Source organism: Catharus ustulatus, chromosome 1 (assembly GCF_009819885.2).
Source record: "Catharus ustulatus isolate bCatUst1 chromosome 1, bCatUst1.pri.v2, whole genome shotgun sequence".
NCBI lineage: Eukaryota > Metazoa > Chordata > Aves > Passeriformes > Turdidae > Catharus > Catharus ustulatus.
Genome location: NC_046221.1, coordinates 68620893 through 68648771, shown reverse-complemented (window position 1 = coordinate 68648771; position 27879 = coordinate 68620893). Strand labels below are relative to the sequence as shown.

General features: G+C 41.0%; 1 protein-coding gene across 1 annotated transcript in view; it reads right to left on the bottom strand.

The window, feature by feature from the left end:
• Positions 1-254: 254 nt before the first annotated feature.
• ELOVL2 (ELOVL fatty acid elongase 2) overlaps positions 255-27879 on the bottom strand; it is a 51446-nt gene continuing 23821 nt past the window's right edge. The window contains exons 2-8 of the mRNA XM_033066737.1: positions 27286-27349; positions 21910-22097; positions 8809-8886; positions 8089-8260; positions 6325-6449; positions 3969-4103; positions 255-3345 (exon numbers count right to left, since the gene is read on the bottom strand). Coding sequence (XP_032922628.1) covers positions 3217-3345; positions 3969-4103; positions 6325-6449; positions 8089-8260; positions 8809-8886; positions 21910-22097; positions 27286-27349 — 891 coding nt within the window. The 3' untranslated portion in view covers positions 255-3216. The remainder of the gene's footprint in view (positions 3346-3968; positions 4104-6324; positions 6450-8088; positions 8261-8808; positions 8887-21909; positions 22098-27285; positions 27350-27879) is intronic.

The window sequence follows — 27879 nt, the reverse complement described above, 5'->3', positions numbered from 1 at the left end:
TGGGTAAGTATAAGCTTTGAACAAACAAGTTACTTCAACATTACCTTTGCTCAAAAGGCCAAGTTTTTATAGGGAGAAACCTATAAAAACTGCATGGAAGATTTACACCACCAGTGAAAGTGTTGTATAAAATTATGGAGATTGTTTTTGAATCTGATGTGAATGCCCTAAAATGCTTCTTTAAAAGTTGGAGAACAAAAACAGCCTCAAGTTACCAGCCCAATTTGGTGCCTTAAGGAGGAGTGGAGACAGCCTGATAGTAAAATTTGTTTATTTACAGTGTTATGTATTACAGGAAAATCAGTTTAAAAAGTCAATGCTTCTCTTTCTTCAAAGTTGCAGCATTTTGAAGATGTTAAGATGTATCTGAAGAATTTTAAACATACCTGATTCCAGCCTTCCTGGCTGATCTGGATCTGCAAGGTCTGAGACCATCTCTGGTTTTTTTCCTTCTTTTTTTTTTTTTTATTTTTATTTTTATTTTTTTTTCCCCAGCCCTTTGAATTTCAAGTAAGGCATTTATTTATTTCCTTTTCTTTTGAATGAGATTTCAACAAAACAAAAGATATCTGTGGGTTTGATTGCCATAGTAAACTTTAACACTTAGCACAGCTGACGCTTTCCACCTTGATAGTCAAATGCATGCTTTGCCATCAAAAGATTATGGACTCCACTCGGCCTAAAATCCATGCTGGGCCACACAGCCTTTTTGCCTGCCTTAGATGAATGGTCCAGCTCATTGCCATGTTCACTCTCCTGTCAGCTCCTTCAAGTTCCTCTGCTTTTACCCTGGCTTCCAATATCAAGCTGATTTCTACAGAGCTCCGAAGCTCTGTCTTTACTCAGGGCTATGCAAAGCACCATAAGCCAAACCCACTAATTTCTTACATCTTGGGATTTTTACAGTATTATCAGAAATACCTGTAGAGGTTCTGAAAGGGCCAGTGAGAAATAGTATATGCATACAGTGTCCAGGCTTTGTGGATGCAGGGTTCTTGGTTTTTTTGTTTGTTGGTTTTTTTTGGTTTGTTTTTTTTTTTTTTTTGGGTTTCACTTTTGGGTTACTGCTTTCCCCCTATTCATAGTTCAATAAAACACTGACTTTTGTTAGGTGAGGTTTTGTGAACAACTTCATGAAGAGTGGAGCAAATGTGAATATGCACCAGTTAGGTCTAGGTTGGTGTGGTGGTGTAAAAGTGTTTGAATATTGAAATTATTTTGATTACCTGGTTCACAATTATGTAGTTTAGCAGTCAGGCTGCTAAGAGGTACTGCTTCTGCTGTAGCAGTTTGGGAATTTCAGTTTTCTGCTGGAGCAGAAAAGTTTTGGCCCTATTGCAATGGAACTGGAACTGGCTGGAGACAGATGACATTCAATGGGACTTTCAAGCACACTGTCAAGCAGAACTCTGACACAGGACCCTGCTTCATGCCATTCTCTCCTCTTGCTTTTGCTAGACAACCCCATCTCTTCTTTGCCTACTGCACCACTTCCTCAGCCCCTTTACTTCCTATCCATGAGCCCTCATGGCTGTGGTCTCTCAGGCTGCTCCTGCTGAGGCTGGCTGCCCTGTGTCCATGCTGCTGCTCCCTGGGACTAACCTTCCTCCTGCCTTTATGCCTGCAGTCTCCAAGGGCAGATCATCTAAATGGGGATATCTGGAGGGCATAACTGACCCTCTGGAGGTGGAATAGAATTGGATAGCAGGATGTGGGACAGCCTCCTCTACATCTGGGCCCTCTCTGCTGGCTGGAAGTGTGTTTTGTCCTCCTCCTGCTCTGGGACTCTGCAAGGTGACAGGAGTGAGAGGACAGGTTTCCTTTACAGAACTGCTTCAGTCCAAGGGACTTACTGGGTTAGAGTGACTCCAAAAGTTGTTTTTGTTGAGTGAATTTTATATGTGAGAAGGGAAGAGATCAGAACTACTTCACTGTGAGGAAAAAAGTCTGTGTCTACTTTCAGTAGAAGAAATTAAGTGGGCTAAATGAGAAAAGCGTGAGGGCAGACCCATAAAGTTAACCCTGGGTATTTGTCATTTCTAACCATTTAAGTGGCAGTAAATGCCTTCAGCTGAAGCAACAAAGATGGTGATGGACTGTTGGGAGATAGACTTACACCTGCAGACAGCACATATCTCCTCATTTCCCCTCCAGAGGATTGTGCCTCAGTCCCATCTGTTTCTCTAGCCAGAGACCAGTTTGAGTAAGGTCCACCTGCCACAGAAATTCCTGTATAACCTACTTTGCTCTTTGCTGAACTAATTTTCCAAATTTTCTGCATCTTCCAGTCTATTAACATGTGGCATGACAGTTTGCTTTGAATTAGCAGTGTTTGTATAGGATTAATTTTACACACATTTACACTCAACAGATTTATCTTCTTTAAGTGCTAAGACCCTATTTCTTTCAAAATCCATTTACCTAGAACTCCTATTAATTAGTACATCCCAAGTGACTTGTTTTGCTCTGTCTTCAGAATGCCATTCTGGGCAGTGCCAGGGGCTACCAGCCCAACCCCCTGAAACACAAAGCTCCTGCCAACCTTCCTGGCATTTGAATCAGGTTGCACTTGAGTAAAGCAAGTGAGCATGGTGCACAACTGCCTGCCAACTATGGGATGATGCACCTGGGCTCTGCCCTCTGTCATGTCCTTCCCCAGGGCTGCCACAGGATCAGAGGGTACCTTGCTGGTATCCATGAGGAAGGAGTGTGCTTTGGGGAATTGCTGAGAAGAAGAAAAGAGGCGTATGGTGATGGGAAATGTACGATTCTCACCTTTCCCCCACTCCTCCTCCATTTTCCTGGCCTTAGCCACATTGTAGTTGGATGTACTGGGTGCACTGTGAAGCCTTGCCTCAAGACCTCTCGCATGCACAGAAAGTGCTCACTGTGTTAGTCTGAACAGAGTCCTAACCTTTTGAAGGCATTGATGGCTTTATCCATCAAGTGTTTCATAAGGCGTTTTTGTGTCAGCATTAGAGATCAGAAAAGTTTTCTTTTTCATGAGAAAGATCTTGGCTTTCTTTGTTCCAATGGTGATCTTTGACAAGTAATTTCTACTCATTTTGTTAAAACCTAAATAGAGAGGTACATTAATAAGTGTCTGGTACAAAGAACTGATAAATGTAATCAAATAGGTTTTAAGCTAAAGCTTGTAATTCAGTCTTTTTTTTCTTCTTTTTCTCTTTAGAAAAAAAACCATATGAAACACTATACTTATTGTGCCTTCTTATTATTCTGCAATCCATTGGCAGCAGCAAAGTAGTCCTTATGGAAACCATTCTTGATTTCAGTTGTGACAGGGGTTTCCTTTACAGCTGTTCTTGAAGGTGCTTTCCGGTACGTCTATAAAAGCAAAATCCAAAGTAAACACTTGGATTCCTTTAGTGCCCACCAAAACACTGCTTATGGTTAACTGTAAATGGAGATTGTCTGCTTTTTGTTGATGCAGATGGATATATTTGTTTCAGACTGCATTAAGGGTACTGTAGTCTTTTCACTGCCGTGGGTGATGTTACTTTTTACTAGCCTTATCGTAATACTTCTCAATGTCAAAAGAGATTTCAAGCCTTGTACACAATAAACTTTATGTATTCAGGCAGGCTAGAGAAGTTCCTGCTAAAAGATGCTGAAGTAAACAAGGCAAAGAAAGAACACTTTTTTCCCCTAAGGAGGAGAAAGACTCAAAAATTTGCCCACCAAAGCAAATTCAGACCTGCTATGTACTGAATGCAGTACCTGACTTGCTAAACAAGTGCAGAAGAGCTGCAATGAGGGGGTCATGACTACTGAATAACTCTCTCCTTCTCAGATATGACTATATCAGTTATTCTTAAGTGATATATTTATTTCAAGACTAACATATTTTAAGCACTGATGATCATTCTACATCTGAGTCCACCCAGACTGCTATCCAAAAAGTTCTCTTTTCCCTGTCCTTGTCAGAGAGTTCTCAGAAGACTGCTTACCTTAATGTAGAAGTTGATGAAGAGGATGACCAGTGTGGCCATGTAGGAGGACTGGAACATGAGGCAGCCAAATGGGAATCCACATGGCTTTACAGCGGCACTGAGTGTGTGCACAATAGTGAGCAGAAACTGGATCTGTGGAGAGAAGATAATGCAGGAGTACTTGCTGAGAAAGGGTCAGTGCTAGCTAAATCAGACACAGCAATGTCCCCTAGTCCTGCTCCTTGAAAGTTTGAGTACTCTTGAAAACTATCCCTTTCTAACCTCGGAATGCATTGTGAGGATTGAGTTAAAATGGTGCCCTAGTGAAATTAAATAAAACCCTAAAGGGTCAGAGGTTTCTAAAATTATGTTTATAGGCCTAGTTGACGTAAGGGAAGCTTTTTTTATTTTTCTCAGATTTAATAAGTGTTGTTCTATCCTCCAGACCTTGTGACAGGTGCAGTTGTTGTCTCTGTTACAGGGCAGAAACAGAAGACAGAAACTCTGAAGATTCCTGGCAATAGCTTTAGAAGTCTGACCGTAAAATGCAAAACTCAGGTCCAAGGAGTTCAGCTAGGCTATCACTTGCATTAATGGAGTTAAGGAGGCGACAAAGGAAGCAAAAATGAGACAGGGAAGAAATTGCAGAGATTTGTCTGTATTTAGAAGTGTGAGCCACAGCCCACGCTGGTGCACCTGATTCTCCTTAGCCAGGTAAGTGTGCCTTCAATCCAGTGTACTGAGGTACATTTCCAACAGGGCAGTGTGTTTCACCTGCTGGGATGGTCTCAGCTCAGACATGCAGCTTTTTCTAAGCAAATTTCTACACAGGCATTTTAAAGCCCACTGCAAACACCTGAACTTCCAAATTATATGAACAGGGCCTAAGAGAAAAAAAGTAAAAGGAACTTTATTTCATGTCAAGCCTCATATCGTCTTCATAGAAATTCTGATGTGGCTCAGCTCTTCAGGTACAGCAACTGGTGGAACAGACTTTTAGAAGTCAGTCAATTTCTAAAGTTTGTTTACATCTAAAGTTTGTTTTTTCTAAAGTTTTGTTCAATGCCTAAAGTTTGTTTACATCATTTTGTAGTTGTCTACTGTGTCCTGGGTTAACCTGGCTTGGCTGCCAGCTGCCCACCCAGCAGTTCTTTCCCTTCTCTTCAGTAGAGTAGGGGAAGAAAATGACAAGAATTTGTGGATTGAGATAAAGGTAGGGAGGGTAACTGATAAAACTTACCTATTACTGTTATAAGCAAAATAGACTTGACTTGAAGAAGACTGATTTGAAGCATTGACAATTAAAAACACAGAAGGATAGCAAGAAATAAAATTTAAAACACCTTCCCCTAAGCCCCTGTTTCTTCTCAAGTTCACTTCTGACTCCTCTACTTCCTTCCATGTGATGCAGGGGGATGAGGTTTGTAGTCAGCCCATATTGCTTTGGTTTTGCTCCTCCTTTTTCCTCACACTCTGTCCCTGCTTCAGTGTAGAGTCCTTCCCAGGGGAGAGAGTTCCAATGTGGTATTTCCCATGAGCTGCAGTTCCTCATAAATGGCTCCAGTGAGGATCCCCCCTCCACATGTCCAGCCCTTCAGGAACAGTCTGTTCCTATGTGGATCCCCAATGGGGTCGGATTCTGTCAGCAAACCTGCTCCAGGATGAGCTTCTCTCTCCATGGGTCCACAGGAGCCTGTTTTTCCTGTGGCTGTATCATCCTTCAGGGCAGACATGTCCATTGCTGTAGCATGGGATCCTCCATGGGCTGCAGGTGGATCTCTGCTCCCCTATGGATCTCCATGGGCTGCGGGGGAACAGCTTCACCAGCATCTTCCCCACAGGCTGCAGGCCAGTTCTTGGCACTAATTCCCTCCTCCTGCTCTGACATGGCTATTTGCAGGGTGGTTTCTCACATTTCCTGCCTTCTCTCAGCTGCTGTGCTATGTTTTTTCACCCTTAAATAAAGATGGTATCACAGAGGTGCCCCCAGCTTTGTTGATGGGCTCAGCTTTGGCCAGCAGGGGAGATCTGTCTTGGAGCTGGCTCTGTCAGATATTTCTTGTGACTTTTGAATCAGTTTTTCCTACAATTAAGGAGCAGTCATTTTCTATGCAATGGTTCAAAACTAACAGAATGTGCGGACTAAAGAGTTTCTGCTATTTGTCTTCTACAGAAAACACTTCTGAACAGGATTTCCTTCATTGAATTACATCAAGCTGCACGAGTGATTTATGCTGTGTGATAGTTTTGTTATATTTCAATTGCAACTGGTTTAATTGTGTAAATAACAATGCTTACCTGTAATTCATTTAGTCCTCTCTTACATTTTGAAAGATTTCTGGTAGTTAAAAATGGAAGTGAAATAGATACATACCAGCTGTGCCTGAGTGAGGTATTTCTTCCACCACAGATATTTGCGCATAGAAGGGATAACTGACAGTCCATAGTAAGAATACATAAGCACGTGGATAAAGCTATTCAAAGTGGGTCCAAAGAAACCTATAAAAATCCATTAGGAAAAAAAAATTAAATATCAACTACTAAAAAGTGAGAAAGGACATTATTGCTTGGGATATTGCTTCTATATTGAATCTCTTGTATATGGTAAACATTCCTTTTGTGCTTATTCCTTGCTAAAGACATTCCAGATGTGTAGACGTGCTCTCCTAGGGACAGCTGCAAAACCAAATGATACTTTCTAGAGGGTTTTTCTTATGCCGAATATTGTATTTCTATCTCATACTTTTCTTCTCCTCCACTTTTTCCTATTCTATCCTATTTCCTATTTTACAGGCTATTTTACCCCTCTCCTAAAGTTCTTCTTGCTATGAGTCTTTCCACTATTCCTGTAAGCTTTAAACACTGCTGTGGCTGCTCGTATGCAGCTCAGGACCCTGGGAGACGCCTCTACTCCTGTTCTCTGATGCAGTAGCAAGGGCTTTACTCTGAATTAAATCAGCCTTTTGTGCCTGTGTTCGATCATGGCTCTTATTTTCTTCATTGTCTCTTCACCTAGATGTTCTTATTAGTCACACTTAGTGGATACTAGTTCTAGAGGAAATTAATTATCCTGTGTACTTTGCAGACTACGGAGAAGTAGCAGCACTACTCTGCTGTGTGCTTGTGTGTTTGGCAGTGCTACAACCACAAGATGGACTCACCAGTTTTTCTGATTTTGGCACTGATTACAGAAAAACACAACCCCCCATCGATTTGTTAAAACCTCTAGAAATAACTCCTAACTGAGATGAAATCTCTGATCCCTGCTTCTGCCTCTAACAGCAATTTACTTTGATTTTGTGCTGTCCCCAGTAAGTGCCAACAAATGTAAATTCTGCTTTTAATTCTGAAAAAGATCTGCAACAAGTTTCTTTACAAAATGTTACAAGGGGCTGAGGTGGCTCCCTCTAATAGGTTGTAAGAAAACAGGGCTTTTTCTCAACTTTGAAAGCAGTTCCACAGGAAGCTTCTGGCTGTGTGAAGCCCTCAAAAAGTGTACCTTTTGTGAGACAGCTGAAGCAGTTCTCTGCTGTTTGGACATCTTATGCAAATGCCAAGTGACCAGCCTGTGGCATCATAAATCCCTTCCTAACAGGGAAGATGATGGCAGTTACTATAACCTTCAGAGGATGTATTCTTATATGAAACAGAACAAACTCCAACTGGAATTTTTATTAGTGACCATGTAAATAAAGTATCTTGCTAAAACGGAGATTGATGCATACAAGAGTTGAGCCTGTAAAAGGGCCATTGATTTAATTTGTTGTGATTGATAAAGGCTTTACCAGGGTCATGACTTCTTCCTGCATCTGCTTTTGGAGTAGGTGTTGTATGTGATGGCTCTTCTGTGCTCCTCAGTACTGTTATGTTTAAAAGTGGTTTGAAGAGAAGTAAATACATGAGTTGGTGGCAGCTAAGTGAAAAAACTAGGGCCTAACACTCAGGTATTTTTGGGCTGAACTTTTAACCATATTGTTAACTTTCCTGTGTTCTGCAGGTGGTCAGCAGTTCTGAAAGGCTCTGAACCCTACAGGTGCCCTCATACTGCACAGTGACACAATTCCTCTGCATGGCGATGTGATTCCTCCCCAGCTGCAGCTGACTTAGACCCGGGGTGATGAAGCAAACAAAGACTTACTCTGCCCACAAGGTATCCAGTTCAGAACACACCACCAAATGTTAAACATAGTGGCATGGTGATACACATGAAGGAAGGTGATCTGGCTGCTTTTCTTTCTCAGTACAAAGAAGATAGTGTCCATGAATTCAATTACTTTGGAAAAATAATACCACCACAGCACCTTGGCTACCTGTACAAGCAAGAACAAAGGAGCAAGAGATCAATATCTGTCCATACAAGTGCTTAAATATTGCTGTACTTCCTCACTCTCTAGGCATGCAACTTCCCAGAAGGCATTAATATGTTATTGAGGGAATTGCACAACCTCTGTCTTCAATTTTATTTCACTTTTCAGTGAAGCAGTTTTATAAAAAAATCACACATTTTAAGCAATTCTGTAAATATATAATGATCAAAATATAATTTAAGAAAAACTTTGAGGAAGGGTTTTCTAATTGTTTTGGGGTTTTTTTGCAAAGGTGCAGTTTTGTCAGTGTGTTTTTGTTTCATTTTGGGGTTGTTTGGTTTATTTTAAGGGTGCCACCATTTTCTTTACACAGAACAGATTTTTCTGCCAGATCCTTCTTTTGAAAAAAATCTAAATTTGATACTCAGTGCAATGACATATATCCTGCTCTAGAGCAGAGATATTTTATCAGAGCTCAAGGTATGTCCTGGGACAGTTAAAGATGGCTAAAACAGAAAGGATGCTGAGGCTGAGCTGCTTTTGTCTCTCACCCGGATATCAGCCTCCCCTGCGCTGTGGAGGTTCTGGCACTGCAAGTTGTAGCCGCCTTCCCATGTGGCAAGGATGAGCTGGAACAGAAAGCAGAGGAGTTACATTTGTGAACAGATGGAATGGCTTTTCCCCCTGCAGTTGTTCTGTCCTCATTGGTGGGTACCCACTCCTTCCATGAACTGATGCTCTTGAACCAGACAACTTGCTAATATCCTGCATTTTGAAAGGGGAAAGGCATGGGTTAAGCTGGAGATATGAAATGATGCATTTCTTCTCTTTCTCTGGATTTAGAGCCTTCAAGGCATCCATTAAAATCTCTCATTACTTAATGCATCTCCAAATCATTGCTCCAAAGCAAACACTGGAATATTGTATCTTTGTCCTGAAGCAGTGTGAACAGACCTTAACACAGCTACTTGTGCAAAGTTGTTCTCGAGAAAAATTCAATTTGCCACGCAAACAGAAGGCAAATGCAAAGTAGTGCAAAGGGAGAAATATTCCTAATGCCATACATGTCTCTTTATCCTACAGTGTTAAATGCTGGAGGAAGTGAAGGAGAGCAGGCACGGTGCTGAATGGAGATGTGAATAGGCACACAAGCAATTTCTTAGATTCTGCACATGTCACACAGGGAAGCAATGAAATATCAGAGTGCCACACTGAGACAGAGCAGCTTTCTAGAAAACCATATGGTAGTTCTTGATATGGAATATTTTTATAGTAACAGCCACCTAAAGCACTCAGCAACCCTTGTGGAAGAGGGACCATCATCTCTTGCTTATAAATGTCATGTAGAGGCCATTGATTTTGAAAAGATCTTGCTTATTCTCAAATAAGTGCAAAGTTTGCAGATAAACTGAGCAACTCATGTTCTGGGGTCTTTCTCACTCTCCACAGACGCTGCAGAGAGAGGGTGGGAGAAAGGCACTGAAGTGTTATGCTGTAAGCAGAATTGCAAGATGCTGAGAGAAATGGGTTGCTTGCAGCTCTGGAGCTACATTCACAGGGATGATGCTTGTCAGCACAGAAGGGATGATTTTTCCCTCTAGTTCACACTGAAAAGATTGTCCTGTGTTGAATCTGTGACAGTCCATACAAAAGTGGAGCAGAGACATTCTCAGTGAACAAACTGAATTATTTCCTAGAGTAAATACATTAAAAACTGATTATTGATAATATCTGGAGGATTAGAAAGTAGCCTAGAATGCTTATTATAAATTCCCATTAAAATGATTTGAAACCTGGAAAATCAGGGTCTTCTACTGTTTTTCCTCTGAATTCAAATCCTATAACCGTCTCTGTAATGTGAACTCAGATGTTTTAGGTGTCCAAAATAGCCCATAGAAATTGCAGAGAGAGATAATACGGTACATACAGACAATACATACATACAGTACAGACAATACAGTATATGAGTGTTTTATAGATAACTGCTAGGTAACAATCGAAACAAACACATTCCTTTACAACAACTCATTTTTCTGCTTTGCTGAGGAAACTTGATCTCAAAGGTATCTGCTGCAGTAGGTAAAATGTTGGTTCACAAAAATTTGGGAGGAAAATATGCAATTTAAATACTTTGATTAGTCTATCTTACAACTGTGATGATTTGTATATTATTACAGTGGATGATTTTTGAAAAAACTCTTTTGTGTCTTGTCTCCTTGTGTAATAAAGGTCAGCAGTGAGGGATGGTTGATTGCTCAGCAGGTCCCGGGTAAAGCCCTGAGGAAGGAAGGTGGTGTCTCACCGCATGCCAGGAGCTGCTGCAGGAGTCCTCCATGGAGATAATCTGTGGATATTTTTGGTCTGGATTGATTGATTGATACTGGTTTTTTGTTTGCTTTTTTTCATCATCTGGTAAGTAGTAGAGTGAACCTTGGCAAAGAACTCTGTTGTGCTTTCACTTTTATATTAAACCTGTTTTTGATTATACCTTTGCCAGTGATTTGTTAAGTGACCTTAAAACACGCATTCACCAAAAATCAGTGTAGTCAGCAGGTTTGCACACAGTATCACTGACTACTTACAAAAGCATGGAAGAAGTCCAAGTCCTAAGTTCTCAGACAAATGGGCTCAGGATAACTGGTGTGGTTGGAAAGCTGTGGAGGAAATCTGTAAGTTGCTAGGGGCCATATAAAGGCTAGGAAAAAGAATGTGATTATTTGCACAATATTAGGTACCTGTCCAGAAGCTGCCTGCCACTACAGAAAAGATAATATTAAAGAGAAACAAGAACTGAAAACTGAGATGGAAAGCAACCAAGTTACTACTGTCCTTCAAAATAGAACAGTTCCAGAGACAGCTACAGGAGAAACAGAAACAAAAACAGAAGTCAAAGGAAAAAGTGGACCTATGTGGGCTCCAAATTCTCCTGACATTGTGCAGATTAGTAAACTAATTGCACCTCTAGAGGATTAGGAGGGTAACATGTGGAGTGGTCCCTGGGGTAACAAAGCAGAATTCTGCCCCTGTAACACAACAACCCTGGATGTACAGACTGGGGAATGAGAGGTTGGAGAGCAGCCCATGGAAAGGGACCTGGGGGTTCTGGTCCACGGCAAGTTGAACACGAGTCAGCAGTGCCCTGGCAGCCAGGAGAGCCAACCCTGTCCTGGGGGAATCAGGCACAGCATGGGCAGCAGGCAAGGGAGGGAATTGTCCTGCTCTGCTCTGAGCTGGGGCAGCCTCACCTCCAGTGCTGGGGGCAGCCGTGGGTGCTGCAGTGCAAGAAATACATAAAGCTGTTAGAGGGCATCCGAAGGAGGGCCGTGAGGATGGTGAAGGGCCTTGAGGGGAAGAGAAGGGACAGGCACTGATCTCTTCATTCTTGTTACCAGTAACAGGACCCGAGGGAACAGCATGAAGCAGAGTCAGGGGAGGTTTAGGTGAAATCTCAGTTAAAATGTTTTCACTTAGATGGTGATTGGGCACTGGAACAGGCTCCCCAGGGAAGTGGTCAGAGCAGCAAAAGAGTTCAAGAATGTTTGGACAACACTCTCAGGCACATGGTGTGACTCTTGGGGTGTCATGTGCAGGGCCAGGAGCTGCAGTCAATCATCCTGATGCATTTCTTCCAAGTTGACACATTTTATGAAGCTTTCCTGCCAGTGCTGAACAGGTGAGCTCAGATAGCATCTCAAAGTTTTGGGGTTTTTTTTCAAGTATTTAATTCAAGGGTTCCATGTTGGAAAATTATATGAAAAAGCCCTTAGAGGCTTGTAAGGATCAATATTTCTTTTCAACATCATAATTTTAAAAATTTGGTTATTAGGAAATCTGCAACTCCTTACAGATGGTCAGCATGCAAATGGAGAGTAATCTTTGGGGTGAGAATACCACTCTGTCTGTCTGCATGGTTTTAATTTCTTTTGTTCATTCTTCCCTGATTCTAAAAATGTCAGATTTTTCAGATCACTCTGTTTGCTTATTCCCCAGTCATTTTACTTGAAGAGTAAGAAGAGTTCCCTTTGGTTTATGTCTGCATTTCAAAAGCCAGAAGCTTAGACTGGAGATATTTTTTTAACTCAGACTTTTTTTAACCTCAGTCTTTCATGTCAACTTTTCTATAGTTTAACATTTCTATTCTCTATTGTAGGTGCCTTATATACTACTGTGTCTCCTTGAAGGAAAAGAAAATAATTCACTTTGAGTTTTGACTCCTCTGCTTTGCAAGATGATTTTCAAGATTTCTGGCTAACTTCCTAATTTAAAAAAAAAAAAAAAAAGTTAGTGGGGAAATTTGTAAATTTTTTTGAGTAATTTTTAAGGTATCCTGGTGATCCTAGGCTATGTCTTTCCTATTGGGTCTCAATGATGTGGAACGTAAACAGCTCACTCAATGGTGCCAAATGAGCCAGATGCATATCTGGAACAGAAGCCAGCACCTTAACACAAGACATTTTGGTAGCAGGTCTGTTTTCTTCTGATACCAAACCCATACACTTCTTGTACTGTTTCAGTCATGTTCCCTTTTGTACACTGAGCAGTAACAACTCTGCAGAGCTGATGGTGTTATTAATCACTCAGAGATGGTGCAAGTGCAGGATCTATCAAAGAGATGAGAAATCCCCCTCACAAATTCTCTTCCTCTAGAAAGCAATTATTTCAATTCTTTGCATTCTTGGTAGCCTGTCCTGAAAATAATATTAAAACCAGTATTGTTCAAATCTATTTGGAAAAACAAATCACATTAAGAGCAAAGCACTGCCTTGTGAAAAAATTCTGCTAAGTAGCAACATCCTATTAATTAGTAGATTTTCATATTTTGCTGTTTGCCCTAATGTTGTTCTTAACACATTCCTGTTTTTACACTGATAAATGGCTTCTATTCATCTACTCACGAATAAACAGCATGAGAATTCACAAACTTGTTTTCCACATCAGTCCAACCCCTGCCTTATTTTTGTAAATGGGGAATCAAAATGTTCAGAATTGAAAGTTGGCTCCTTTGTCAGAAGTTTCAGGGGTAGGCAGCAGGTACCAAAAGACGATGCAGTCCTCTCACCTCACCAAGTAGCACACTGAGTTCTAAGAGCCTGACCCTTGGACTTGTGTCCTGCTCATTTCAAGCTTTCAACTTCAAAAATCTCACAGCCGCAGCTTGTTTTTCATCTGCTCCCCACAGACAGGCTAGAAAGAAAAGAGATGTAATTTTCTGCATGGATTTGCCATTTCTACTGACTGCAGCTTCTCTCTGCTCTTTGAGTTGTAGAAAAAAATCTCTGTGCATGGTTGGACTTTCTCAGAGAAAAATGCCTAGAAGCAATAAGGGATTCCCCTTGTCCCAGGGCAGGAGAAAGGCAGAGGGTGAGGCATCAGCATTGGGCAACATCTGGCTGGTGACCGGTCACCAGCGGTGTTCCTCAGGATCAGTTCTAGGACCAGTGCTGTTCAGAATATCTCTCAGTGATCTGGAGGCACAAATTGAATGCCCCATTAGCAGGTTTGCTGACGATACGAAACAGGGAGGTGCTGCTGACCCTCTAGAGAGACAAGAGTCCTTGCAGAGGGATAGAGTGGAGCACTGGGGAGGCATCAGTGGGATGAAATTTCACAAATCCAGATGCTGGATCTGGCTCCTGGCATGGAGTATCATGGGCACAAATGTGAACTGGGAAGGAATGGCTGGAAAGCAGCCCTGTGGAAAGGGATCTGGGAGTGCTGGTTGGCAGCAGCTCCCCGTGAGCCATCGTGTGCCCTGGCAGCCCCAAGGGCAAACCTCATCCTGGGGTGCATCGAGCAGAGCCAGCCAGCCAGGAGATGGGATTGTCCCACTGCATCAGCCTCACCCTGAGCACTGTGTGCAGGTCTGGGGCCACCATGTGAGAAGATTGTGAAGATCCCTGAACATACCAGAGGAGGGGAAAAATGGTGGTGACAGGGCTGGAAGCAAGTCCTGTGAGGAGCAGCTGAGGGCTTTGGGCTGAGGGGTGACCTCATTGTTCTCTGCAGCTTCCTGAGGAGAGGAAGGTGGGAGGGAGATGCTGAGCTCTACTCCCTGGGATGCAATGACAGGATGTGTGGGAACAGTTACAGGCTGCACCAAGGGAGATTTACACTGGGGGTTAAGAAACAATTCTTTACTGAGAGGGTGATGAAACCCTGGGAAAAGATTCCTAGAGAGGTAGGTGATGTTCCCAGCCTGTCAGTGTTTAAGAGACATTTGGTCAGTGCCCTAACAGCATGCTTTAACTTTTGGTCAGCCCTGAAACAGTCAGGCAGTTGGATTAGGTGGTTGCTGTGGTCCCTTGCCACCGAAATGGTCTACCTAGTACACGGTCTGTCTACACAGAAACAGTTAAGAAGGAAAGCTAAAAACTAATAATGGAGTTAGTACTCAAGCAATTAAAATTCATCTTAAAAGTTCAGAGTGGGAGTACGAGCACCAGCCTTCTTCTTGTGAAAAAAACAGAGCAAGATGTTATTATGGGTGGGATGTTTCACTGGACTTTCTAAGGCGCTCCAGCCCTCAGACCAATTAAATTAAATTAAAACAAATTGATATGACCACTATTTTCTAGACTAAGTAAAGGAGATTAATCTACCTGTGTAGCACAAAGAAGGGCTTCATTTGCAGTGCTGTAAATCACTTATTTCCTTTGGCCACTGGAGACTAGCTAGTCCTTGTGAGTGGCGGCTCTTCATGGAACTATAGACTTGGACAAAATAGTCCTAAAAGCAGCTACTTGATGGAAACATCCCAAGGAAAAGGAGCCACTTCAGGAAGGAAAGAGAAATGACATTTTCTTTTTTATCTTAAATGAATTTTAGAATGACATGACTGAGAAGACCATCAGTGTCTAAAAACAGAAACCAGATACTAATAATCACACATTTTTCCTTTTTTCGGTTTTTAAAGGGAGAAATCAGTTCCTTGCCTGTAACATGACCTACTTCAACAAGAATGCAACATCTGAACTGTCTTGCTGTACCCAAGAGGCTGGGGTGAAGCACACCACAAGGCTACTGAGGCCGTCACACTTTTACATGATAACCCAATGAAAAGAGGAAGGTACCACTAGTCATCTTTGACTTGTCATTAAATAAATCTTAAAAAAATACCTAGAAACTTTAAGGTATTTTTTTGGCTAAAACATTAAATTGTAAAATTCTCTGCAAATAGTATTTACTGAAGAAAATCTCTCTATAGAGGTTGCCTACCTTTAAGAATTATGGTATAATCCCAAATTTTAGATGGATAGCTGAGACGCAGAATAGCCCGTGTTTCCAGATTGATGCCTTTGTGCCTCAAAGATCTCAGATAAACTGTAATCTCGAATGACTATAAACCCTCTAAGGAAGCAGTGTGAGCTTGATGGTTCAGCCCAGGACTGGGAGATTCCAGAATGTCTCAGCCCTGTGACTTGGTTAGTATCATGGTTTCCCCAAATGTAAAAACTCAGTGGTGGTGTTGCACCAAACAAATTCAGGTGCTGAATAGGAAACACCCCACAAGATTTATCACAGGGGAAATATTCTGTTGTTCCTCTTCATGATGCGTTTGAGATATTTTTCATGGGGACAGAACTGTGAAAAGTATGCTTTGGGTTGCTGCCTGGTGAGGCTCTCCAGCTCTCCGTGGGGTTGGTTAGAGGTCAAAAAATTGCATACATGGTGTCTCTCCAAAAATATTGTCTTAATTCTTTAATATACCAACTGGAGTTTGCTATCCTGACCTGCAGCGCATACAGCCGGACCCTAAGTAGGATGTCTCCTCCAACAGGAGCACTGCAGCTAAAAGGATACTGATTATTCCAGGGTGGATGAAATATGTAGTCCTATGCTTTCTTCCTGTTTTTAGGTCAGAAAGTTCATAATGCAGTGACAAAAAATAGGAGCCCCTTCCCAATTGAAGTTTAGGTAATTATTTGAATTTTTTTATCAACAGAAACTCTTTGAAATGTAAAGCCATATTGTTGAGAAACTACTAGCCAGTTCTATTTAATACTCCTTAAGTAAATGGGAGCCTGATAGAAAGATTAGTGAACTAATGACTTCAAAATTACTTGAAATCAGGTATGAATTATGGTAATTATTTTAATGGTAATTATTATTATGGTAATTACTTTGAGTATTGCTGTTGTCTGGGATAGTGGGATAGGCTAAAAGAAATCCTGTCTAGGCCTATTTTCCATGCGTCTTTGATTACATTTGTTCTGAATAGCTCCCCTGCCATATTTTGTGGTACCAGTGTGTTATTAGAAGCTGTGAACATATGGAAAACCTTATCATATGAAGTTTTATTCTTGATTTCCAATAAGGTTCTACTGAATTCTGCTCGAATGTGCACGAGAGAACCAGAGCACTGCCTTTTTCAATGACCAGGTTAAACGTTCTACTGAAATGCAGAGCTCAGAAAGATCAGTTTGAAAGACAAGAACACAGAGGATGAAAACTGAGATGTGAGGACAACGTGCCCAGCTGGAATAACAGCAGGCAAGGACAGCAAAGTCAGCTCCTCAGCTATCCAAAGAAATTATTCAATTAAGATAGAAGAACACCTGGTAATTTAACTCCATTCACACAAAGTTCTTACTTGATCAGAAGAGCTGTTTGCTCTTGTCCTTACATTTCACTGCTTTACAATGCACTCTTGGTGACCTTTTGCTCTCTAGGTTTTTCTTTTTCCCACTTCTCCTTTTCTTCAAATGATAGAGAAGTGCACCTGATCTCTTCTGGTTTCTCACTTTATTATTGTTATTTTTCTCTTGCTGCCCTAAGGTACAAATAATCTTCCAGTACTAAATAATTGCTTCAAAGGAAGCCTTCACCTCAAGCGCCAGTACTGATGGATCTAGAATTTTTCCATATTTCTGTACTTAATTCAGATTTGTTAACTTCTGAGCAATTAATGAAGGAGTAAACAATAATTTATCACAATCATATAAAAAAATTAAAAATGAAATTAACACCAAAAGCAAGATTATGTTGAGGTTGGATTTCCATAGTGAAATTCCAGGACAGTTCCAAGTGGTTAGGCTGTTTTTCACCTTTCCCCATCATCTGCACTGTTAAAGGTTTACTTAGAACTTGTGCTACACAAGTTCCATCTTTTTAACACTTGCACAGATACGAAGCAAATCTTTCTGATGTAAGCCATTATAATGATGGAATAAAGCAGAGTTTAAGTGCTCCTTTTATTTTTTAATTTGTTCCTTTTGTTTTGCCCCGTTACGGCTAATTCAGGCATTATACTTTCTAGTAATATGTGAGCTATAATCTCAATTGCAGTGGGTAAGGCTAAAAGTGGTGGCTGATGGCTCTGATAGTTCTGGCACTGCTGGGAATCCTCACACCACCTTGGCATCTGTGAATATGCAAGTTATGGCTATAATTCAGAAACTGGACTTAATATGGGATGAATTTTCAACTCCTAGCAGTCAAAATGCAGTTGATTTACTGCTTTTTATTTTAGTTAATCCTGCAAGGTAGAATACTTTTTTTCTGGCTCCTCTAGAAAGGTTAATGCACTGGACTGGCAATACTTGTGAGTTCTGCTCTTTTCCGTTTGCTCTGAGATGAGGGGTCCTCATATAAAAGTCCTGCTTCCCCACATGGATGTGGTTGCTTGCTTACAAATCCCGTGGATTTGTAATAAGTCTGAGAAGCTACCTGGGGATACAGGCAGCTTGAGACATCACGCCACCCCTCTGCTAATGACACATAGCTCTAGATCTCCTTTTTAATCTGGCCCAAATGGTGCTAGTGTCCTGGTTTTCTCAGTGCCTGATCAACAGAAGGACTTGGGTGAGACCTTGATGACCAGCTGAGATTTGATTTAAATAGGGCAGAGGTGATACTTACTGCTGGGGAAAGCAGCCTAGGACCATGGCAGAGATTATGTCTATTCTTATTAGTGAGAGAGAGAGAGTATCCTCACCTGAGTAATTTCAGAATTCAGAGATCAGCACCAGTCTTCTGTGCTTCCAATTTTCATTTATCACTGTACTTATGACAGTTTGGCCTCTGGTGCCTCAGGTTTCATCCCTGAAGTGTGGTTTGTAAGCACATGAAACAATTTTAAAATATGCACAGATGTGATGTTTTTTTACAGTAAGCTGGTTTACTGCTCATGGTAGGTAATTTTAGCATCTTAAGCAAAGATTTGTGCAGAGAAAAGGCATGTATTTCTTAAGGGAAATAGTCAAAAGTTTTGATTTTTGTTAAAGTAAAAAGGTGTTGGCTGTTTTTCCTTATAGAGAATTTGACAATATTCTAGAAATTGTTGGATCAGTAGAGTTGAGCTGGGTCTATGAGCACTTATTGGTACAGAAAAGTAAACAACAATAACAAATTTTGACGGGGGTTTCTTTGATAGCAGCAACAGTGGAAGGAATTGTCTTTTGCCTCCTCAGCATCCCACCTGCAGCCTGCCCAGTTTAAGCACAGGACTTATGTCTAAGCTTCAGGCGCTTGAGAAAAGCATGCTCCAAACCCAAGTGCCGACTTCTCTATCATATTCAGCTGGGGAAGGTGAGCATCTTTGACAACTTCAGGAGAATCGATTTACCCAACTCAGAACTCTAAATAAAGGTCCAGCAAGCTGCCCTTCTGGGAGGCCTTCAGAGGCATGTAACTCTCTCTTGACTCAAAAATTTTGAGACATCTCAGTGGGATGAGGAAAGCTGGGCAGAGCTGTTATCTTTAGACCTTGTCCTTGGGGATCGTAGGGGTATCTGACCTTATGCTAATGGCAGATCTTAGAGTTGTCCTGGAGCTGTACTTTACGGATTGGTTGACCTCAAAGCTCAGAGATAAAATCGGCTCCCAGATACTTCATGCCCATGGTGCAGTGCATGGAGCTCTGGCTCAAAAGAGGAATCTGCCCTTGGAAATTTAAAAACAGCCCTTTTGTTATGACTCGTTGCTGTAACCTTCGTCTTCTTGCCTTGAGGTTGCACAAACCCACCGTCATGAAGGGCCAGCTGTAACCAGTCAGGAGATGAGGGTGAGGAGATGAAGAATTGAGGAACAGGTACCCCCACCAGCAGGTTTACCATGTTTCTCATTAAATCCATCTTGTGGGACAGGCTGTGTTTGGAGTTACACCCTTTCTCGTGAATGAGATATTTTTTCCTTTGGAATGCCTAAGAAGCATCTCTTACATTCTGGGGCTACAGCAAGAAATGCTGTGTGGCACCTTATAAACAAAACAATGAAAGATGGTTTGTTATGGGGGTTTCCTTTGGTGGGTGTGGGTGGGTGGGGGGAATGTGTTTTTTCTCTATTATAGAGCTTCTTATTTTGTGATTTATCCCCAATAGAGAGACCAGAGGGATTTAGGTGCAGTGAGAGGATGGAGGAATAAAACAACAGTTGTAGATGTGTCTAACCAGGAACTGATCCCAGATCACAGTCACTGGAAGGATCAACTGTGTTTACATAAGGAACCACTGTGCAGAATGTGCTAAATATAGGTAACTCTTCCCTTAAAGAGCTTACTGTCCACAAGAGACTGAGAGAATAAGGGGCATAGAGAGAAGCTTTGGAAATCAGACATTTTGAAATATTGAATCACCATGACGTTATTTGGTACTGAAGATGATTTCTGCTCTCCCATTTGGCTGTTTTTATTCAGCAGGGATGTGCAAGCTACCTCAGGCAGGACTGCAAATATTAACTTCCATTCTGCTCCTTTGCAGGAGGAGCTGTGATAGGAGCCAGGGAAGTAGACTAAGAGAAAATATAGAGCCAGTATTATGGAAGTGTGTTTTGTACAATGTAAAACCAGCCTGGCTGACAGTCCAGAGCTGAGAGTGAAATCTGCAGCAGAACAGCTGGCAGTGCAGATCAGCCGTCATGTTCCCTGGGTTCCCAAATTTGCAGAATGTGGAGCTGTGAGCTGGCACTGCCAGCCATGCCCAGATGCAATCTGGGAGGTGCAAATCAGCAGCCTCCAGCCTTAGAATCAGGGTCTCAAGGGACTAATCTGAGGACTAACTCAACTCAGTGACTGTCTGCAGCAAAGTTAGCCTCAGGAAGGAAGGAGCAGGAAGGCAGCTGAACAGGAGGTGGCTAAATACACCTCCAACCAGCATGTGGAGGTGGCTAAAACAAAATTTGTTTCATTCATGCCAATGAGACCTGCTAAAATTTTCTTTGTTCTTCCATTTATTTACTTGTGGCAGGCCAAATCAGACTGGAAAGGAAAGGGGGTAGCAGTATTGTTTTCTATTCAGTTAATCCTTTTTGCTGAGTCCTGCTACTGCAGCCGGTTATCTGCATACCTTCAAGCAAAATGGGGATTTAAACATCAAAGTACTAATTTGAATTCTGGAAGACAATCACTGTGGAGTCATCAAACCTTCCAGCAATTGTGCTGGTTTCTCCTTTGCTTTAAACCTTATCCTGCACTCCCAGACACCCAGAGCAGCCTCTGAAGCCAGCTGGAGCACTGACCAGGACAAAGGTCTGTGTAACACAATTAGTCCTTTGCACAAAGGCACAAACCTAAACTGCTCCTCAGCCATTTGACCAGGCCAGTCACTTGGTTTAGTTCAAATTAATTTAAAACTTGAAGTCTTTGGGTGTCATGTTTGGCTTCTGAAAAGTTTCTTGTCCAATCAACAGACTAAGATGGAAACTGTGGCTGAGAGCCCCAGGAATGAGAAATGCTGTGAGGCTGTGCAGGCAACAGAGCAGTGTCAGCCCACACCATGGAATCAAACACACTCTTCAGCCAGGGCTTCTCCTGCCCAGGGTCACTTCTTCAAAAAAAGAAACAAAAAAAGAAGTTTTGTGGGTCTTGTCTTCTAGTGTTTGCTATTAAGGGCTTGAAGTAATGTATGTTAACACCTTAATATTAAAAGTACTGCTGTTATCAAAAAGCTGAGAATGGGCAGCTCCCAAATAATATCCAAATTGTGACTTGGCTTCTGTTTCCCTCTGCAGAGGGAAAACCACACGTCTGCTGAAGGGCACTGTTTGAATCCTCTGTTGTTGCAAAATCATCCGATATATTCAAACCTCTCTTCTGGTTCTAAATGGATCCTGAATTATATGAGCACGTTTCTTTCTGATAAGTACTTGGGAAATAACCTGTGTGGCCATATTCACCCTCCAAGCCCCACAGCCTTTGATTTTGGATGAAGTGATAAGTTTTTAACATCTGTTTTTACCATCCTACTGTATGAGGAAAGCTTCTTAGTCACAAGAGCAGAAAAATAACACCAATATCTATACGCTAATACTATAAATAAATCAGTACTTGCTCTCCTCTATAAATCTATTCATGTTTAAGCATGGCCCTGGAAAAATCATTCCACAGATGGTCATAGGAATAAAAGCCAATCTATGGCATTTTCATGGGAGCTGAAGGACAAGATATAGGCACATTTGAGCTGCGTGGCTGTTGCAGATTCAAATTTAGGCTTGTGGACATGGTCCTGGCAGCAAAGAGCTGTCCTTGGTGTGGACTATAGCTCAGGAAGGATGATCAAACATGCCAAGATCTAAGATGAGAAGGGACTTTTTAATAATAAGTTTATTTTGCTGTTGATTTAAACTTTCCTAGCAAAACCACCTGTCACTAAGATATTTCTGCTAAAAGCTGCATCCTGGTCACCTTGCTCAGCCCTGCTGCTTGGAAGAGCACTTACCTCTATGAGCATGTAGAAGGAGAGCAGTGTGATGCCCAGGTTATACACGATGAGGTGAGGCCTGAGAGAGAAAGGAGGCCTGTTCTTCATGAACTTGTTGCCCAGCCATATGCAGAGTAGATATGCTCCAGTAAGGAAAAACGTGGGAAGGTAAGAGTCCAAAAGGAACCATCCTCTAACCCTGGCATCTAGAAAAGGAAACACACAGATCTGGCAATTAAGAAAGCTATGGTAAGATAAGGCAGAACACATAATGAAGAGAATCTGCTAAAAGTGTGAGATGGAATCAGCCATTCCTTCCTTACAAGAGCTATCCATTGGTTTCAAGTTACCAAAACTGCATGCTAAGTCTCAGAGAATGTGGACTGAAAACTGCATGGAATTCCCTAATAATTTAAGGTCACCTAAATCACAGTTTTAATAGTAAAGAGAAAATAAAAGGGAAACCCCATTCCTATATGCTTTAAAAAATGTTATTTAATGTTTTGGCTTAATATTTATTTAAATTGTACCTTAATCGGCTCAACAGAAAATTTGCGGATAGTATTAAATACAAAGTATGCACGTAATATTGCCAGCTCAAGTGTTATTTTAATTCTGCACTTGTCATACAGGTAAGAAGGTATATAACATTGACTAGAAAATGTTCATACAAGGGGAAATATTATTAATATTTCCAAAATATTAAATATGAAAAGCAATAGGCAAACATTTACTTTGATGTTTATCAAAGATTTTTGGCTGGGCAAGGGCTTGCTTTCTCACAGTTTCTGTCCCACTTGCATGGTCCTGAAATGAAATATTAAGGTCAAATCCTGCTTGCCTTATTCACACAAGTAATCCCATTGGCAGTAATCAGATAGTTCAGTGTATATGAGCAAAGCCTAATCCCAGATGCCAAGCTGGAGGTACCACTTTGTTTTCAAATCAGCAACTGGATGTCATGAGTGAAAGGGGTGTGCTTTCTTTTCTTTTTTCTTTTTCCAAGATGGAGCAAAATTTACAGTCAATTTTCCATAGCAACATTTTTCAGCCATTTACCTATGGAAAGAACAAGGGGGCATCAGAGCTAGTTTTTAGGATGACTTATGGAGTAACTGAAGACACAAGTCAGTGAGGAGTCATTGTGCAGGTCTCACAGAAAGTGGTTCTTCCCTCTCTTAGACAGATGTTTTTGCTCTTGGAAAATGTTTTAAATTACTTAGATTGTTTTTTTTACAAAGGCCAGGCTTGTGTTAAAAATTGCAATAGAAAAGCTATTCAAAGTGCATGAAAAAAAATATTTCACTGTTTTTCTGCCTGTGTAGAAATTGGAAAAGACTGGGCAATGGATGTTGCACCAAATAAATGTGTCCAAACATTTAGTAATTGATTGTATTTTTGCTGTACTATATTATTTCCAACAATGCCTTCCTCAGAAATACATGCTTACAGGTATATATAAAGTGAAATTTTACAAATGTTAGAGAAACCTGCATGTGAGCCAGGCTTTGAACACCAGTTTCCTTTCTCATGACAGTTTTCCTCTGCTTCCCCCCTCGCTTCCATCACAGTGGCTGGAACATTCATCTGTTGAATTTGGATTCCATGAAGACTGTTAGCCCTATTGCAGGAAAGACTTTCAACCAAGCCACCACCGCTACAGAAATCCAATGCTCTCCTGCTTTTGACTCTCCCTTTTGGACTCCCAAAAACCTCTAGGAGCAGAGAGATGTAGGATTTAAGCAGTCACAACAGCACAATCCTTCCTTTTATGGCAGCCTTGCTTTGTTGTGTGTTACCAAGCCAGAACGCCTGTTGTTTGTCTTCAGAGCTCAGTGCTTATTAGGATCACCTCAGTGTGAGAAGGAAACACTTCCAACAATCTCTTAAAGCTCACAAGCCATCTGTGAAGCACTGGAATGAATATTTTAGAAGTGATTCTGCTCCCTTATGGGCTCTCAACATGACAAAGGAATCATAGGAGAGGTAAAAGGTTGAGTGTTCAAGTGTTGATATCTTAGGAGAGTGTGTTTCAGGAGCATAAGGATTTAATTTATTTAATTGGTATCCTAAATGAAGACGTAAAAAGCAGTCATGTCAGCAAGACTGATGTGTAAGGAAAGGTCTCCCATCCGAGGATTGCAACACATGGTGCAAAGGCAAATTGGCATCAGTAGATAACAAAACCACATGTTTGCTCAAAGAGGAAAAACATTCAGAAGAGTTCAGAATACAAATCAAACTACACAGAATAAATTCTGCCCCTCAGAAAGTTTTCATTCTGCTGTGAGTTGCCACAAGCATGTGGGATGATCCACACAAAAGCAGAGCTCGTGTGCTTGTTCAGGTCAGCATGTCAAGTATTTTTAAGTTCTATAGTATTCCAATTTCAAGAGAAATTGTTAAAACATGTACCCTTCCTGAATATTTCCCACCACGACCTCAATACCTTGAATAGTAAGACAGTTTCTGGCAGAAAGTGGCTTATAAAGGGCAGCCAAGGAACGTGACTGTTTTGTTTCCACTTCCACTTATCCCTGAATGACAAGTGGAGGGAGGTTTTTATGTGTCAAGAAGGGGAAGGAAAGGGAATGTATTTCAAAAGAAGTTATCAGAAGAATGAGAGATGAAAAGTATTTCTGTTGACCGACAGTTAAATCGCTATGTTCAAGTACTATAAAGTTACGCTGTCAATAGAAGAAAGGATTATTTTTACAGTATTGAACTTGCCCAGCATTTGAAATTGAGACCAAAGCAGTGAATAAAGTCACAGTGGGAAAGCACTGGACTACAGCAGGGGGAGGAGCAGGCACCCACAAGCTCTGATCGCTCCGTGAATAAACTCATTCACGGTCACTGGCCAGGATGTGCCAAACCCTTGGGGTGAAATCCTGGCTCCTTTTAAATGAGTGGCAGGCCTCCCAGGCTCTTGAAACGTATCAGGCTTTTATCAATGAGATTTAGAAACATTTTGATTCAAGTTTCTGTATAGCTTTGGCCAGTCAGTATCTGAGTAGATTCAGTCCTTTTTAAGGTGCAGAGGGTACATGGTTTGCCCCAGTGCCTTGCTACTGATCACAGTCTATTAAGGAAAAGTGCTTTTTACTTTACCATAACTTTAACTAACTACATCTCTTATTGACCACTTCTGTTTCTTTCACAGATAAAACAAACAACCAGTTAACTAGATTTAGCTCCTGCAATTCAATATTACTTAATTTTGCATAATACCAAACAATACTCTGCAGATGAAGGGTTACCCTGGAAAAATTATCTCTTACAGAAGAAAATTGCTATTCTACTCATTCTCAATTTGCCTTGAGCATAAGAACAATATGGACCAACACCAAATTGTAAGACCACCCCTTATTAAGAGATGAAACCAATGGGCAGGTATATGGCTGCTGTTCCCTGATCCAAAGGACTCATTCCAAAGCAAACACGGAGGTAAAGTTGTCTACAAAGCCCAGATGATACCAGTGAATGAAGGTACAAAACAGGCCAACATTTACAAATCAAATTCAGATCTCTGATAGTCTGTCCCTCATTGTAGTCAGGCAGTACTGCAGCTTGTGTTAACCTGGTGTTCCCGGTGTGACAGACATTGCCTCTGGGAATTAGACCATGGCTTTCTGTCTCTTCTAGAGCCCTCAGACACATCAGGTAACGATGACAAAGACCTGCACAGTGATACAAGTATTTCAGGAGTTACTACCTCAAATATAAACAATAAATAGGGGATTGTGTTTTGAAATAATAGAGCGCTGTTATCCATCCTTTTAATCCATCTTGATGCTTAATGAAGTATGTACTGTGGATTAAAATCAGTAGAGAGAAAGAGAAGGAATGGTTTGTGGGTTTAGTTATTTGGGGAATCTCTCAAATTCATTAGATATTCTTCTGTGGTGTCATTCAATTTAAAACTGATTGCAGTTTATTGTGAATTATTCATGTGAATTATTTATGTGAATTATTTATGTGGATGAACACACTGCAGGGAGATGTGCTGTTCAGGAAATGTATGATACTGTGTCATTATACCACCGGTTAAATTAAAGATCAGAGTGCAGAGGCATGGACAAACAAAGCTATCTTCAGCACTGATGTCTGGAGAAGGATGGTGATGTACTTGGTAAGCAATACCAATAACACTTGTTTAATTGAAGGGCTTTCTAAAAGCCCAAAGGGATCTCTGGATCCCAGACAATTTGTCTGGACCAACAAGGAAAGAGGAATGAAAGAGAACATCATGTCCATTTGGGAAAAAAAAACAAAACACCATAACAAAACAAAACACTAAAACACCAAAAAAGCAGTGCTTTTATTCTTCTGATCACATTTCTTTGTTAATATTAAAATGCAGTATTGTAGAACCCATTAATAAAACCTATTCTGCTTTAACGACTTCTGCTGCAGTTCCCAAGCTGTTCAGTGTTTCTTCACTGGAAATCTTTCTTTCAAACTTCACATCTACTGTAGACATGATGGAAAAGATTTTGAAGCCAGCTAGCCAGCTAAGAAAAACTAGAATTTCTTGTCTTTAGGAACACTACATCCTTCCCTTTTCCTTCCAATTAAGCAAGAACTGTTCCTGTGACATGGAGAACATTACTGTGACATAATCATGCATCCATCCCCACAAACAGCACCTCTGGATTTAACCATGGGTAAAAGTTTTCAAGGCAATTCCTGAAATTAAACCCACCCCTATCACCAGCAAGGTGGCCCTTGCAGGGGCATACTCTGAAGGCTGTGTCCTGTCTAAGGTCCTGTCTCACCCCTTTATTGTATTTGCTTGGCTCTCTTAGCCCTAACTTTGATGCTTCATCCTCACCTGCAGTCCTATTTTAGGTTTGGATTTTCTTTTACTTACTTGTTTTAATGCTAACAAAACATGAGGCACCTCAAGCCTACAATTAAGTTACTCTTGTCCAAACTGTTCCAGAAAGCAATAATAGGAAGTCAAAAGATGTATCTGTTCTCCCACCCAATCTATTGGTTTATGGAAAATTTGGATGTGATCCTGCAGGTTGCTTTTGCTCCAAGCATCCTTCTGAATTAGGCAATTTAATAAGTAGCTGAACTAAATAGAGTTATGAATGACAATCAGTCCCAAACCAGATCTTTCACTTTCAGAAAGGCCTAGGCTTTCAGGCTTTTTATTCCACGTTAGTATGTAAAGATGAATTTCTCTGATATTCTCAGAAACAAAGGAATCACAAATCATTGCATTGATAGATTTGCTGCAATAATGTTGTCTTCCCGATAATACTGTGATTCTGCCTAGTTTACATTTTTCAGTAAGAAGTTACTCAGCAAATCTATTAGAAGTTTTTTGGGTGGTAATTTCTAGAAGTATTATTTCCTTGAAGGGCTGTAAGTGGAGCAGCTTACCTCGAGGTCCAAACATATAGTCCACAAATTCATTTACTTCCCGGTCAAAAGCTTTCAGGGTCTCCTAAAAAATACAGAAAAGGACATGTGAAAAAGACCTTATCTCAGGGTCAGAGAGATAATACAATTTTTAAAAACTCCAATAAACACATAAAAATGTTGTCACGCACAAATATTTCCAAAGTACACACCATCATGTATACTGAAAATACCCCAAACCTCTTTAAAAACTAATTTAGAGCAGATGATGGTCTAGATAACAATACAGGCCTCATTGCTGGAAACTGCCCAAACCAGAACTCTTTAGGAAGGGAAATTAAGGTTTATGAGAATCAGCAAGTATCACAGTAAATCCATCTGTGGTGGGTGCTGTTTTCACTTAGTCAATGAAGCTGCTAAGCTGGCAGTTTAGCAAATTTGTGCCTGTTTTTGACTGAGTTGGGAACCTCTCCATTCCTTTATTGGGCTGGTTGTGATCTGGGCAGGGACAAGCTCCTGGCACTCCCAAGCCCCTCCCTTGTGTTTCTTCTGCTCTTGATCTTGGTCCTCAGATTGTTCAAAGTGGACAGATTTTATGTGAACATGTGGCAATGA